Source organism: Xyrauchen texanus, chromosome 15, assembly GCF_025860055.1.
Source record: "Xyrauchen texanus isolate HMW12.3.18 chromosome 15, RBS_HiC_50CHRs, whole genome shotgun sequence".
Taxonomy (NCBI): domain Eukaryota; kingdom Metazoa; phylum Chordata; class Actinopteri; order Cypriniformes; family Catostomidae; genus Xyrauchen; species Xyrauchen texanus.
In genome coordinates this window covers 38,756,000-38,771,926 of record NC_068290.1, presented here as the reverse complement: position 1 = coordinate 38,771,926, position 15,927 = coordinate 38,756,000, and the positions used below count along the sequence as shown (strand labels likewise).

The 15,927-nt window shown below is 39.3% G+C and overlaps 2 protein-coding genes across 2 annotated transcripts; one reads left to right on the top strand and one right to left on the bottom strand.

The window, feature by feature from the left end:
• The first annotated feature begins 2,815 nt into the window (after positions 1-2,815).
• smpdl3b (sphingomyelin phosphodiesterase acid like 3B) lies at positions 2,816-7,083 on the top strand. The gene is made up of 6 exons (XM_052143435.1): positions 2,816-3,186; positions 3,291-3,434; positions 4,157-4,326; positions 4,430-4,610; positions 4,899-5,032; positions 5,702-7,083. The coding sequence occupies exons 2-6, from the start codon at positions 3,344-3,346 to the stop codon at positions 6,062-6,064; spliced, it is 939 nt and encodes a 312-aa protein (XP_051999395.1). The 5' UTR covers positions 2,816-3,186; positions 3,291-3,343; the 3' UTR covers positions 6,065-7,083.
• A 186-nt stretch (positions 7,084-7,269) lies between these two features.
• mecr (mitochondrial trans-2-enoyl-CoA reductase) lies at positions 7,270-14,333 on the bottom strand. Its single transcript, XM_052143428.1, has 10 exons — positions 14,046-14,333; positions 13,876-13,973; positions 11,888-12,019; positions 11,648-11,791; positions 11,466-11,568; positions 11,263-11,365; positions 9,378-9,451; positions 9,175-9,235; positions 8,948-9,020; positions 7,270-8,817 (listed from the first exon to the last, which is right to left on the bottom strand). Exons 1-10 carry the CDS (start codon positions 14,234-14,236, stop codon positions 8,654-8,656), a joined length of 1,143 nt encoding a protein of 380 aa, XP_051999388.1. The 5' UTR covers positions 14,237-14,333; the 3' UTR covers positions 7,270-8,653.
• Positions 14,334-15,927: the final 1,594 nt, after the last annotated feature.

Here is a 15,927-nt window from a genome sequence, read left to right as displayed (position 1 = left end):
TCTCTGGACAGCATGTCTGCCCCCTGGTTCAGGGCGCCTGGCACATGCGTTGCTCTTAGCGAGCGCAGGTGGTGCTGTGACCATAGGATGAGCTCCCTGGCCATAGAGTGCAGGGAGCTCGACCTGAGTCCACCCTGGTGATTTATATACAAAACTACCGTCATGTTGTCCATTCGGACCAGGACGTGTTCGTTTTTCAGGTACGGAAGCAGGACTCTGAGAGCCAAAGCGACCGCTTTCATTTCCGACAGTTTATGTGTAGGCGCTTTTCCGGGTTTGACCAAAAAATTGATCATTTTTCTCCGCGTATTCATGCCCAAACTCATGCCAGTTTGATACAAGTTGATGGCTTTCCAGGGCGTCAGGGCTTTTATACAGCCGTGATTCGCTCTGATCAAAAAGTGGCCCGAGCACCACGCGTGAGTGGGGACACGGCTCTTGAGCCAGCGCTGGAGAGGACGCATGTGCAACAATCCTAGCTGGAGTACAGCTGATGCCGAGGCCATGAGACCGAGCATTCTTTGAAATCCTTTGACGGGGCGTGCGCGCCCGTTCTGAATGATGTTGCAAGGAGTCGAATAGAGAGCGCGCTCTGATGAGAGGCGCTGTCATCTGCACTGAGTCTAGCACTATTCCCAGAAAAGAGATATTCTGGCTGGGGGATAGCACGCTCTTTGCAAAATTGATTCTCAGACCCAGGCATTCTAGATGGCTGATAATCCAAGATCTGTGCGTCGTTAACTGATCCTCTGATTGTGCTATGATTAGCCAATCGTCGAGGTAATTCAGTATTCGCACTCCCCGCTGTCTCAGGGGGGAAAGTGCCGCGTCCATATATTTCGTGAATGTACGGGGGGCCAATGATAGGCCGAATGGTAGTATGACTGTCCCTCGAAGGTGAATCTCAGAAAAGGCCTGTGATGAGGCGCTATCGGAATGTGAAAGTAAGCATCTTTCAAATCCACTGATAGAAACCAATCCTCAGGGCGAACTTGCGCGAGGATATGTTTGGTCGTTAACATTCTGAACGAGCGAATCATTAAAGCTTTGTTCAGATGTCTGAGATCTAGAATGGGGTGGAGGCCACCGTCCTTTTTCGGGACGAGAAAATAGCGGCTGTAAAAACCTGCCTCGCTCAAAGAGGGAGGAACAGTTTCTATAGCACCCTTCTCTATCAGTTTGAGCACCTCGGTGCGTAGAACATGTGACACATCTTTCCTCACTTTCGTCTCGACCACCGCTAAAAAGCGGGGCGGTCTGCGAGCGAATTGAAGTGAGTAACCGTGTTTTATTATGTTCAAAACCCATTTCGGCATGTCGGGATTTTTCCCAGGCTTCTGCTCGCACAGATATGGGCTGAATGCTGGCTGGGGGCGTGTCGCAGTGACGTATGGGCCCCACCGGCAAATTGCCTTGTGCTAACACAGAGTCTACAGCTCTCAGAGGCGCAGGTGCGCGCTGAGCAGCCGTGTTGAGTGCCGAGTGCAGGGGTGCTTGTGAGAGTACAGGCACGCGCCCTATCTCCGAGATGCTCGCAGCATGAGTCGGAGAGATGCTTGAAACTGTATGAACAGAGTTTTGTGGTGGGGGTGCATACATCGTAATAGGCATGCGCGCCACATTCATAAAGCTTCCCGCATTTAGCGGGGAGTTTCTTGGCTCGCGCATTGCATCTGTGATGCTTGCGGCATTAGAGAGCTGTTTGGAACTGTATGGGCAGCGCTTATGGGTGGGGGTGCATATACTGTAGTAGGCACGCGCACCACTTCCATAAAATCTTCCGCTCGCAGCGGGGATTTCTTGGCTATGCATACAGTGTTTGTGTGTAGGGGTGCGTGCAGTACAGCAGGCACGCGCGCTACATTTATAGCATTTCCCGTTTTTACTGGGGAAGTGTTTATAACTGTGGGAACAGTGCTTGTGTGTAGTGGTGCATACATGACAATAGGCACACGATCTATATTTCTGGGACGTCCAGCCTGAACTGGAGAGGTATTTGGCACTGTTTGGACAGTATTGATATGTGGGAATGCGCACTTTAGTGTGGACATGTGAACCCTTAGTGACACAGGCAGAAAATGACTCTTTTCGTGATTTCTGTGTGTCGCCATAAAAACGGCGTTTGATTGCAGGTGAGCGAGTTCTTTGACTGGCCCATTGACTGCTGTATAGACATTTCCAGCCGCCTGTAAGGGGACTGGGTAATGTTTTACGTGTTTGAGAGAGAGTGGTCCGGCTTTTGCGAGACACGTACTTCCTATTGCTAGGAAGACTGAAGGCGCCGGCGTCCTCTTAGCAGTCCTGCTGTAGGCTTTTCGACGGCGAAAGACTCCAACAATCCGGAGGATCCAGCGAAGAGAAGGTCTTCGCTGAAGGAGATTAAATCTAAAGGAACTCGCATGACGGGGTGCCCATTATATAGCCTGGCTATGCTAATTTCGGCGGGCTCTTGAGCCGCTGAGCAGGCGTAGCGCCCATTGGTCGCAGCGTTCAGAGTCGCCCGTCATTGGTTCGAGCAGTTGCCGCAGCACAGCCAATGACCGAGCTGCCTCGCTCATTACTGTCTGCTGTGCAGCTGCAATGCGTTTTACATAAAGACTTCAATATTTCTCAAGAAACTGAGTTTTCCCATAGCGTAAGCTACTTACGCAATAGGAGAGACCTCTCGATAGGGAACCAGGGTTAAGTGAGTAACCTAAAGTTTTCAACTACACTACCAGTCAAACTTTTGGACACACTTGACTGAATTTATATTTATGATCTTAAAAACCTTTTGTTTGAAAGGCTTATACTCTTGCTTGAAAATAGTTTTGTAGACAAATATAAATTGTGCCTAGATATGATTAATATTTAAGTGAGTTGGACCATAAAAACTATGGACTAGCAGTGTTGGCAAAAGGGCCAGTTCTAGGGTTACCCTTGGTCATTTTGCAGACTGACTGAGAGGGGGAGCAGCAGAAGGAAAATCTAGGGGGACAGTGCCTCCCTTTGCCTTGCCATAGACCCAGCCATGGTTGGTAATTTGATGAAGAACCAGTATGACTTTATTAAGGTCTTGCTTAAGAATGGTCTGAACCCTTTTTCACAGGGATGATACACCTCACGTGCCAGATGATCATTTGGGAGAAGCACCCGTCCTGAATATAATCGGCAACCTCACCAACTTCATTAAAGCTCTTTTTCCTAGTATGTGTTACCATAGGGCTACATTAATATTTTATCTGATGTACATTGTTGTTGTTTTTGGTTTGTTTGTTTATGAAATTCATTGAATGTTTGTATTTCTTTAGACACCAAGGTGTATTCTGCTCTTGGAAATCATGACTACCATCCAAAGAGTCAAATGCCACCTGAACAAAGCAACATTTATGAGCATACCGCAAACCTGTGGCAAGACTGGCTAGATCCTACTTCTAAAGAATCCTTTAAAATAGGTATGACAGGTCAACTACATATTGATGATAAGTTTGGTTGTTCTGTCCGAGAGGTGACTGAGAGCTGTAATCAGGGCTGGACTGGTAATCTGGCATACCGGGCATTTCCTGGTGGGCCGACGCACTTTGGGGCTGATCAGGGGCGGAATGGCCATCGGGAGAACGAGCAGGCCGGTGGGTCAGCCGCGAAATGAGCTGAATGGGCCGCGATAAGCTAAAATGAGCTGTCGCATTATGCAGAACGGACCATAAAACGGCGCCACAATATGCAGAATAGGACAGCGAACTTTTGGCTCACCCCCCCAGTTTTGGGCCATTTGCCATGTAAAATCCCGGGCGGATTTCTCTTCCCAGTCCAGCCCTGGCTGTAATTATATTATATTACATCACATCATATCATATCTCATATCATATCATACATTGCTTTTAACAATTTACTATATGATAAAAATATAATGGACAGAAAAGTGAAGTAAATTCATTCAATACTAGCCTTTCATTAAAATATATAACCCTTGCATAACCTAATGTTGCAGAGCAAAATAAATAAATACAACAAAAATATGCTATGCTATGCAAAAAGGTAAACAGCAACCAGGACTGGACATATCTGTTTTATAAAATACAATATAATATTTGCAGAAAGAACAGATTTGAACATTATATTGGATAAAGAAACCATGCCTCATAACGTGTTAATTTTCTTGTGTTTTCCTTTGCAGCTGGATATTACACAGAGAAGTTGCTGAATCAAACTGGCTTCAGAGTTGTGGTCCTAAATACTAATCTCTATTACGATCAGAACAAACTCACTGAAAACATCAAAGACCCTGCAGACCAGTTCAACTGGGCGGATAAAGTGCTTCGCGACGCAGCCAAGAATAATGAAAAGGTTCCCTTACGTATACATGTCACAAGGAAGCGCAACATTCAGTTTTGTCGATGTATTGTGTCATTATTGCTCTTTAAGATATGTTGTTCTTTCTTTTCTCAAGGTTTACCTCATTGGTCACGTCCCTCCTGGTTTCTTTGAGAAGAAGCGACAAAAGCCCTGGTTCAGACAAGAGTTCAATAAGCGCTATATAGACCTTATAAAGAAGCACCATGATGTTATATTGGGCCAGTTCTTCGGTCATCACCACACTGACAGCTTCCGCTTGTTCTACAGTTCAAATGGTACTTTCAATTTAAATTCAAATACATGAGTGAACTACTGCAATTTCCTTTGTTACATATTTTGCCTCTTTTTGAGGGGTCGCAACCACAATGTGATCTTTGGTATGGTACTTGTATATTTGAAGGTGTCAATGCCCTCACTAGAGACCCAGACATGCTGGGTAACCATTACTAATTAACATAATGCATAATGCTTTCTGAGTACATTATCTCGCAAAGTTTTGTGAGATGACGCTCACAAATTGCTTGTAAAATAGAAGACATTAATACCTACAAAATATTTTACAGGATCTCCAATAAGTGCAATGTTCCTGACTCCTGGAGTTACACCCTGGAAAACAACACTGCCTGGTGTCATGGATGGTGCAAATAATCCTGGCATTAGGGTCTTTGAGTATGACACCAAAACACTTTTGGTCAAGGTAAGACACATCCAGACATAAAGAGTTTTTGGAGGAAAATTATATTTACAGTGTCCCAAAAAAGTGACTGTTCATTTATTTCATTGCATGTTATCTAATGCTATGACTCAGTCATTTTAAAGTGTGCTTTAAAGGGATAGTTCACCTAAAATGTTTAATTCTCTCATAATTTCCCTCACCCCCGTGCCATACAAGATCTGTGACTTACCTTCTTCTGCTAAATACAAATGAAGATTTTTAGAAAAACATTTCACCTCTATAGGTCCATACATTGCAAGTGAATGGTGACCAGAACTCTGAAGGTCCAAAAGTCACATCAGCGCAACATAAAATTAATCCAGATGACTCCAGTAGTTTAATCCATGTTTTCAGAAACAATATAATAGGTGTGGGTGAGAAACAGATCAATATTTAAGCCCTTTTGTTGTATAAATCTCCACTTTCACTTTCTTCTCTTTTTGCCTTTGTCGATTAGCATTCTTAGTGCATATTGCCACCTACTGGCCAGAGAGAGGAATTTATAGTCAAAAAGGACTCAAATATTTATCTTTTTCATTTTGGGGTGAACTATCCCTTTAAGTGACCAATTACTTTTTGGGGCCACAAAAAATATTGCAAACTTATTATTTTTCTTTTGTGCGTTGTGATTTGTCAATGAACATTTTAAAGGATGTGGTAACCTACTACTTGAACTTGACTTACGCAAACATCGCACGTGCGCGTTGGGAGAAGGAGTATCGGCTGACAGAGGCATTTCATGTGCCCGATGCCTCCCCTGCCTCCATGCATCGTGTGCTGGAGCAAATATCAAAAGAGAAGTGTTACCTACAGAAGTACTATGAATACAACTCCGTCAGTTACGACCTCACAGACTGCAACGCTGACTGCCGTATTGATCATGTGTGCTCAGTTCGGGAAGTTGACTTTGACGACTATGAGCGCTGCGTGCTGAAGGAGGGAGCGACCTCTACTGGCCCAGTGCTATTTACTCTGTTTCTGTCATTGACGCAAAGTCTTTTGTGGATGAACTAATCACATCATTACGCTGTATATTGCTCAGATACATCAGATATATATTTATCAGACATGATAAATAGTATAGTGGGCACCAGAAATCTTAAGTCCACAAGTGATAATGCTTCTTATCGCATTTTTCTAATTTAATAGAATTTTCATTATAAATTATCAGATCTAAGCATGGTAATTATCATAAATTTGCTTTGATAAGTGACCTAAAAATATCTTAAATATTTTACATTCATTGTAGGTCTTTTGAATTTTTCAAAATCCTATTTTTAGGTTCAAAACAGATTTTGAATCACAGATTTTCAGTGTGGACTCAGACATGTGGTCCCTATTGTGAAGTTTGATAAGATTACTGTCAGCTGATCAATCTAGTCTCATTTTAAATAGAATTGTTTATTTGAGTTGGAGTTTGAATCACATAATGGAACTGTTCTCGTCAGTATTTAAAGCTGAAGTATGTAATATGCAGAGTAAGTATAAGTAAGCCATTCATATGTTAATTGGTAACACTATACAATAAGTTGTCATTTGTTAACATTAGTTAATGCATTAGGTATCATGAACAAACAATTATCAATATATTGTTTACAGCATTTATGAATCTTTGTTAATGTTAGTTAATAAAAAATGCAATTGCCCATTGTTAGTTCATGTTAACTAAAGTAGTTAACTAACATAAACAAATGGAACCTGTAATCCCCAATAACGTTACTAAACCAATGGCGTGAGTTGGGGGCGGGCAATCTCTTTGTTTGACCAATGGCAGACAGGGGGCGTATTCAGAAAGCTGTTTAGAAAACACAATATATTGCAATTCCGTTTGGTGGCGCAGAAATTACATACTTCAACTTTAAAGTCAACAAACAAAATTTTATTCATATACTCGATATGTTATGATTTATATATATTTATTGAACTGTCTCTCGCTCTTAAAACTCTTTACTTAAAGGCATTCACACTAGTGATTTTCAGCGACAATGCAATCTCCTGTGACAGGGGTTCTCAAATTGGGGTCTGGGGACCCCCATGGGGCCTCAAGGGGGTCCACAGAAAATTTCAGAGATTTTTTTTTAATGTAAGCAATGTATCTTTACAAAAGTAAAAAAGTTTCATTGAAACATTATTACGGTTTCGTTCTGTTCTTGTTTTTTTAAATCAGGGTCATGAGATAAATTTCCATTTCTCCTCACCATTGTCAACATTAGCTAGCTCACCGGGGGTTGTGAGAGAATATTTGCTGTATAGCTCCTTTGGAACCAAATTTGTATGTGAAGTGCTTTCCAAATTAATTTGAATTGAGTTGAAAATTTTTCTTTTCAGTTTTATACATTTGCATTTCTCTAATTGTGAGTAGAAAAAGATACACCATCAACTTGAAGGGATAGATCACCCAAAAAGGAAAATTCTCTCATCATTTAGGCTACTCACTTCCAGTACCAGCCCTTCCGTATACTGTATGCATATTACGCACTCTGTGTAGGAAACAAACTCCCTAGGGGGGCACCAGAGACTCCACCGGCTACCCTTCCTCACACATTATATGTTATTCAAGGACCACATGGAACAGACAGTCACCTCACACCACACAGCTTGCATGCATATATTTTATTCATTTTGCATTATTTAATTTTTTTTATCAAACCTTCTGTTTTTTGTTTTACACTGTATAAATGGGTCTAGATATACAGTAAACAAATACATAGTTGCCTTTATATTTTAGAATGGGGGTCCTTCTGAAGGGGATCATCATACTTGGGGGTCCATGGCATCAAAGTTTAAAATCCCCTGTTTAAAATAATCAATGTTACTTAAATAGCTTTTTATGATTTGTGTCAGTCCACGTGCAGGCATATAATAAAACATGATGTGTGAAACCTTGTCAGAATCTGTCGGCATTCAGATTGATTTTGATTCATACAATTGACAGTTTTTACACCTTGATCAGGACATGATGCATTGAGCACTGCTGCAGTTTACATTAAAAACAAAACTTTCCCCTTCAGAATGTTTATTCTTAGCACCAGGAAATCTGATGTCAAATTACAATGACATATTTTTACTGGCGATACACCTATTTTATGCCCAGATATTCAAAAACGTACCAGTTGATCACCTCACCAATAACATTAGAGTGAACAGCAGTAGGAACACCCACTGGGATCAACAACCATCCACATGGCAACCTTCAGCAATACAATCACTGTTACAGGGCATTACATTTGAAAACTGTAAACTGCTTTCATTTGCAATTTAATACATTTTGTAACATTGAAATAAATGGACAATCTCTAATTTGTCTGTACATGTCTGGTTATCAGTGTGTGTGGTCACTGTAAAAGTAGATTCACCTCTGAGCTGTTGTACTGATAATCCTAATGAAGCTTATAAGTATTAAGTAGCAATAAATCTCAACGTATTCAAAGACAATGCCGAAATACCTCTGTTTTGGTGAAGGCAGCAAAACCTAAGCTGATAAAATGTATTAGACTTTGACGACAGAAACATTCATTGTCTGTGTGTTTGGGGTTGCTCTATTATCATCATGCAGAGTTTAAGAACTCAAGAAAACACATGACTTGAGACATGTGTATAAGGTCACATGACAAAAACTTGTTTGATGGAAACGTATGGCTTCATGGCGTTTTCCAGGGCGTTTTGGAAGTCTTGAAGGTTCACTTCAGTGCAAGCTGGAGCTGATAGTTTCCCAGCACGAATAAGGATGCAGAGCTCATCCAGCATGTTTCGTAAAGCATCTTCATCTATAGAAAGAAGCCAAAGATGCCATTAGTACTTTAGGTTCAACCTTTTTGATTCTTATACAACACGACTAAATAAAAACTTGAATGAACAGAGCACACATTAGATTTATACCTATTATGGAACACTTACCATGTCTGTTGTCCCTCTTCCACTGGGTCACCCAGAAGCCTCTTATTTTCACATCTTTAAAGATAAGCGCACTCTAAAGAAGACAAAAAAAATATCACAATTATTTTACAGAAAAATGGGAAATTAGCAGAAGGCTTCTGAGTAAGTTAACACCACTATATCATGTTCAAGGTTCATCCAATACAGATGAAAGAGAACAAGAAGTCTGTTTGAAGAGTCAAACTCACCACAGGAACAGTGACTGGTTGTTTGGCCATTCCTCCATACGTCACCATACTACCTCCACTTCTGAGGAAGACATATTTTGTTATTATTTACAACCTAACCACAAAGGGCACATGGTGATCATCAAGGGGCCCATATGATTAGGAAAAGAGCATTTAACAATAGTCATTTTGATCGCTCTGTTTACGTGCGAACAACCACTTACTGTAATTGACGTAATAGCTCAGTTGCGCTCTTTCCTCCCACTCCATTCAGTGCCAGTTTAGGCCGAGGACATGACTGTTAACAGCAAACAGTAGATATCATGATATTATGCCAAAGAGAGAGTCATTTTACTGCCACAGTAGGCCTATGTCCATTTCTGACTTTTTAATTTTTTATAAGGTTGTAGCTAGGAAGGGTGTAAAACATTTTCCAAAAAAATCCCCTCAGCATTTAATATATGGAATTTCTTTTTTTTTTTTCATAAAAAAAACAAGTGGCATTATATAAACAAACGGACATTTAAAAGGTTAAAATCATGAAAATGAATGGATATTTGGTAGCTATGATCAGGACTGACGTTGGTTAAAAAAGTTACTAATTTAAAGTGAAAAATAATATTAATATATAATATTATTATGCCAGTTTTTGACGCAGACATTGACACACAGCCTGTCAGTGGAGCTGCACTTCTGTGGAATTATCGGCAAGCAAATCTGCTCTGTTTGTCTTTCGTCTTCTAAAATATGCCACGAAAACAAACACAAAAGGTCTCTTCATCATTCCAGTTATCGCGTTTGCCATCACTGTTCGACACTTTACTGGTTTCCCTCAGACGAGAACAAAAACAGCGTGTGAAAGTTTTACCGACTGTACAAAGCACATGAACATTAAATGAGGGAAATATTGAAGCTTTATTTGAATGGGCTACAACAGTAGACCACGTCGGGCACTTTATTAGTGTATATTGGCCATGCTGGTCTCTAGTAGTGACGGGAGGAACAAAGCTTTCTAAATTAATTGAAACAATTGCTTCACAAAATGATTCACTGAAGCGTTTGAAACACTGCATGCTGAGGATATCTGCTGGTCACAGCCGTGTAAATGCAATGAGAAGACTTGAGTCAAAAGAAGCTACAATGACTCAATGCACTGGAAAAAATTTACTGCCCTGTATTTATCATTTATTTTTCATGGTAATCTACAATATCCTGAAAATACACAGATCTGAATCTTTGCAGAATATGTAGCGTAGACCTTCATATATAAGTTGGTAAATCATAACATAAATCATTATGATATTAATTACTAAACAATAATTATTGTTTTGTTTTTTTATTCTAAAATAACATTTTACATTTGTTTTGTAAAATCAAATTGAAATATTCAGGCTTATACAGACAATAAACATTTGTAAACTAAACATTATAGTGATCATTTTCTCTCAATCAGTATGGGACTCAAACTCAAATTGTTGGTCAAATGTGTTAACAGTAGACTACGCAGCATTTGATCAGCACAAAATTGGATTTACATCATAGAAAAGGAGTGTGTGGGTGTAATCATTTTAGTTCAAAGTCCAGGACCTCTTTTTTTTTTTTTTTTTTAACAAACAGATCTCTTTAAATATCACAAAATATCTATTTCTCTCTCTCTCTGAAATGTCGTTTTCATAAACACAACATTTAGAAATATTTCCGGGGGGAACACACCTCAAGGTGATCAACAGGAAATGTAAAACAACTGAATTCAAATCAGCAGCTCTTGTTTGAATCAGTCTGATTTAATGGACCTAAGTTACTGCTAAACTGACTCAAGATCATCAGTTAGTCTGCATTTAACAGTGATCCCAGAGTGAAACCCTTAATCAACGCCCCCTGGCATCTAACTGCGGAACATTTCAAAATGTTTTGAAGTGGTATGACGGACAAAGCGGAAATTACGATACTTAGTTTGATATGCACTCCGAAGCATTGGTTCGAAACAAATGATTCAACGCTTCATGAAGCAGTGTTTCAAAAGTGCTTATCACTATTCTCTTGATACTGTATGTTGTCAACAGCCACCGAATAACCCATTTCAGTCGTCTCTTTAGAAAGTAAACTGACCTTAAAGAGCGCCTTCATTTCTGGACGTCTTAGTGATTCTTCTGTAATGACATGTGTGGCACCCAGTGCTCTCAATCTGTCAGACAGCTGCTGCAGCTCAGGCCTGAAAATGACAAACACGCTAGTATCCCTCCTAACTTTTTCAGCTTTTGTTTCAGTGTTTTGCAGCATTCACAGCATGCTTCCTTTAAGATAATTTTTACCTGTCTCTAATGACATTGATGGTATTAATTCCCTTAGCAGCAGCAATCTGAATAACAGCCTGTCCAACACCACTGTTAGCTGCATTCTGGATGACTGTGTCTCCTAAAATATGTACACAAAGGCACAATGAGTGGTTTGGATAGTGCTGAGTCAGTGCTGCCTACTTGAGGTAAGAAATGACCTGGTTTGAGCTCCTCAAAGTCTGAGAGCATTCTCAGAGCCGTACAGGGGTTCACTCCCAAAGTGGCTGCAGATAGTAGAGGAATGTCTTTAGGTAATGTCACTAGATCATCCGCCTTCAACACAGCGGCTGTTCTCCATGTGCCTGTGCAGATTAATGTACATACTAAATTAAATACTAAAAGCTATTTGATGTTAAAATTGAATGTAACAGCCTTATAAATGTACATAAAATGTTCACCTAGGCCAGCGTCTCTTGGAATCACCCAGTCGCCCACCTTGAGTATTTTCACCTTGTTGCCCACCTCCATGACCTGACCCACCCCCTCATTGCCACCCACCGCAGGGAGGTCAGGTAGGATGGCATATGTGCCTGTGATGATGGGTAAATGAGTGTGCAAAATGGTAAAAGTTAAAGACATTTGCACTGAAGGTTAACCAAGGTGATGAAAATGAGAAATCTTTTTAAAAATTTAGTATGTTCTTATATCTAAAGAATTTGAAGATCATAGTTGTATTTTTTTACAATATTACTGTAATGAGAATCTAATAACACCATAACATGACAATAATTAATGTATAATAATTATTATACCATGGTCTGTTCGAAAACTCGATTATGATTGGCTGGAATGCGTGCATTAAAATCTTAAATGTTCACATAATTCCAGTCAGTTTTAATCACAGTTCTATATTAATGCTGCTACTCTGCTGTCCTCCATAATGACACATTGCGAGAGTTTTACGCCTCTGTTCAAATGACCGCCAGAAGCAAATATAGTATCAGAGCTGGGATTAACCATCACATCATAAAACAACATCATCAAGTCATACAGTGCTGTCTTTAAATCAAATGTGAAGTGCTGCAGGAAACACTGAAAAGACAACAGTGTTCATCAGCTCCGTATTCCTTAACCAAAGCGCTTGTAAGGAAAGTAAGGTTTGACGTTCAGCTGTTTTGCACAGATAAGTAGAGAAGGTAACTGGGACCTATTAAATGCATATTTTTCTGGCCGACAAGATGAGGCAAGTGGTGATGTCTCTCAAATTGTAATATGAGAGACATCATATTACTGCCTTACCACTAGAGGGCGACCTGCGATCACACATCACTGACTGAAGCTCTGAATGGATGGAGATGATATTATAATATGCAGCCTTTTTGCAGTTTGGGCAGAACTCTACAGTACATCTAAGAACCTGTAGTTTGAGTTAACAGTTATTGTTACTGTTAGTCTTACATGTCAAAAAACAGCTGTAACTGTTTTTTGGCGAGTGATCATGGTATAAGCGGGATAATCCACAGCTAGGTGTGCATTAAATTATTTGAATGCACTTAGCTGATGCAAAAACCTTCCGCTTTGCATCAGGTGGTTCTTCGCCTCCACGTCGTTTAACGCACACTTAGCTGTGGATTATCCCTTGTTTTTAAAATAAAAAATGCATGATAAAACAGAACCTTACTCTAAACTGGCTAAGAGATGGTTGCAAAAATATTCATTGTCAAAATTAAACTTTAAAATGTGTTTATTGTTGCAAAAAGGAATAGTTTAGATCCCTGTATTACTGTAATTAGAATGTAATGAGGTTCACCATTGGAAATTAAAAAAAAAAATACAATACTGAGAATTTGGTTGTAAAATGTGCTTAATTGTTATGAAAATGTAAGAAAAGAAAAAAAAAACATCTGAATGGTCCTCAAATAGGATTAAAGGTGCACTCATGAAAAAAATGTCAACTCCTAAAAACATTCATTGTAATTTTGCAATATATGTAGGAAATCATGAGCACTCACATTAAAATGAAGTCATATCAGTAACCTTATAAAAGCTGATTCATTCTACATGGAGAGGGTCCACACATGGGGGCTGCCATGTTAAAACCAGCATTATGACCAGCCGAATACTACTCACTTAATATCAGTAACTGTCCTGTTATTTGACACTTTGACTCATTGATTAAAGTAATCATGGCTGACTGTGAATACTATTTACACAATGACATCTGAAACTGAAAACTAGTGATTTTAAATGATGCTGCATCCACGCCACTAGGTGTCACTGTAAGTCCAAGATCACGCAAAGACCAAACTTACTGAGTACACCTTTACAATTACTTGTGCAAGCAATATCATTTCATATTGTCTTTTCTTCGTATTTTGGGGTGAAATGTGACACGTGTTCGTGTTTTTGAGAGACAGGAAATTAGGAAATGTACTATTGCTCTTGCCTTGAATCATGTTTACATCAGAAGGGTTGATGGGAGCTGCCAGCATTTTCACCAGGACGCATTCAGAACTTAGATGAGGCAGGTCCAATGACTTCAACCTGTCAACCATAAATATGTAGTTAACGTTCTAAATGTGTGAACAAGTTATTCTATGGATACGACATGCTTACTGAATAACTTGTGATGGGTCCCCGTGGTTTCTGTAATAAAGTGCGGTGCTGTGTTTGACTGCAGACACAGAGAAGTTGTTTTTTAAGACGACAGGTCCATATCTGACCCGGTCACTACATGACAGTAAGCCCGGGCTCCGGTAAACGTAATGTCCCCTTAACAAAACCCGTGCGACTCGCGATAGCTTCATTTTAAAGTGAGGATATGTCCAATATCATTGTCTTGCAGTGTTTAAATAAGCACAAGAGAGCAAACATCTATGTCTATTCAGTGGGTGGCCATGTTGGTACCGTAAATCCTGTGGTAGGCGATCTCAAAGTCGCAAACTAGGAACGCTACTACCGCGAAGGCAATTGTAATGAATATTCATGAGTCAAGCCTTCGCCAAAGCGTCATTCGTCAGGACCACGTCCAACGTCACATTACGTATTTAGTATTCATGAGCTGAGCCTTCGCCATAGTTGGATTTGTAAATTCGCCATTAATTTAGCAAAATACGCGCGCATATATTTTCCTTGTCCGACAGAGATTAACAGCGACAGAGTTCAGCCCCTAGAAGGTTACAGTAAATTTTATATTGCAAATTACTTCACAAAATTCACAATGTAACCACAGCAGCCATTTCAACTCATACGGTTTAGTTTCAGTCCAGAAAAAAAATCGAAGTTACCATAGTTTTTCAGCCATAATGTCATAGTTAAAGCAGTTAATTTCTTCTAATGTAAAGTAATATTCAATTAGCATGGGAACTCCTTCAATTATATCAACCTTCCGTCATATGAACAATCACCTAAAACAGGTATTAATTAAACAATTGAGGTTTACAAAATTACTGCTAAATACAACCTTATGGCTGTAATATTGTCAGAGACCAGAAACATAATAAATTACACTTTTGTTTTAGAGAAACGTATCTTTTGGGACCTTTCTGTGATAAACACAATGCATGTTTTGTTTTGAAACTAAGGAAGGTGCAATATGACACAACCAGTCAATTTCTTACATTTTAGCATTCCACACAATTTATTAAATGACAAAAAACATTGAAAAATGCACATAACATTCAAATGTATAACAAGTGATACCAAAGTTCAAGAGGATAGGCAAAACCAGCTTGGACATGTCAAAATGGTGCAAAAGTTTGTATGATTTCTTATGTTATAAAATGCAGAAACATGAAAGCATAAACTTTAAGGAATATTTTTGATAACTGCAGTGTTTTCAGTTTTGTAAGAGGCGAGCACAACATTCTAGTTCGGAAATACATTCCTGTTTTTTCCACAAATCCCAAAAATAAATCTCATTGCATGAATGTACAAGAGCAGAAAAGAACAGTCATCACATTTTTGGTGACATTTGGTTTCACAAGGCCTTGAATAGGAGGCTTGAAGAACAAAAATACTGTTTGTAAAAGTAAAGTTAATATTTTCACTAATTACTTAAGTAAAAAAAAAAAACAAACAATAAAATAAAATACAATAATTGGTTTTGCTCTCTGAAGTTTTCTCTGAAAGTCTACCGCACAATCCTGAGCAATATGAAATATTTCCTGAGTTCACAGTCATGATTTAACACTGGTAAAGGCATTTACAATTCAAATAACTGAAAAAAAAAACAAAAACAAATCTTTAACAGCATGACACAGCAGACAGAGAGAAACCACAATAAAATAAATTGCATGGGGCAAGACATCAACTACTAAACATAAAAAGTACAAAATTCATGAATCAACTCAGCAATTATCAAGAGAATTGTGGCACTTGAGAAGATGGTTGAGGTATTTGGGAAATCATTAAGTGAGGTAGGAGCATAAGCCTCATTTATATTCTGGCAAAGATGCAGAACACATTGCTACAAATAAATACTATGAGTAAAGACGTA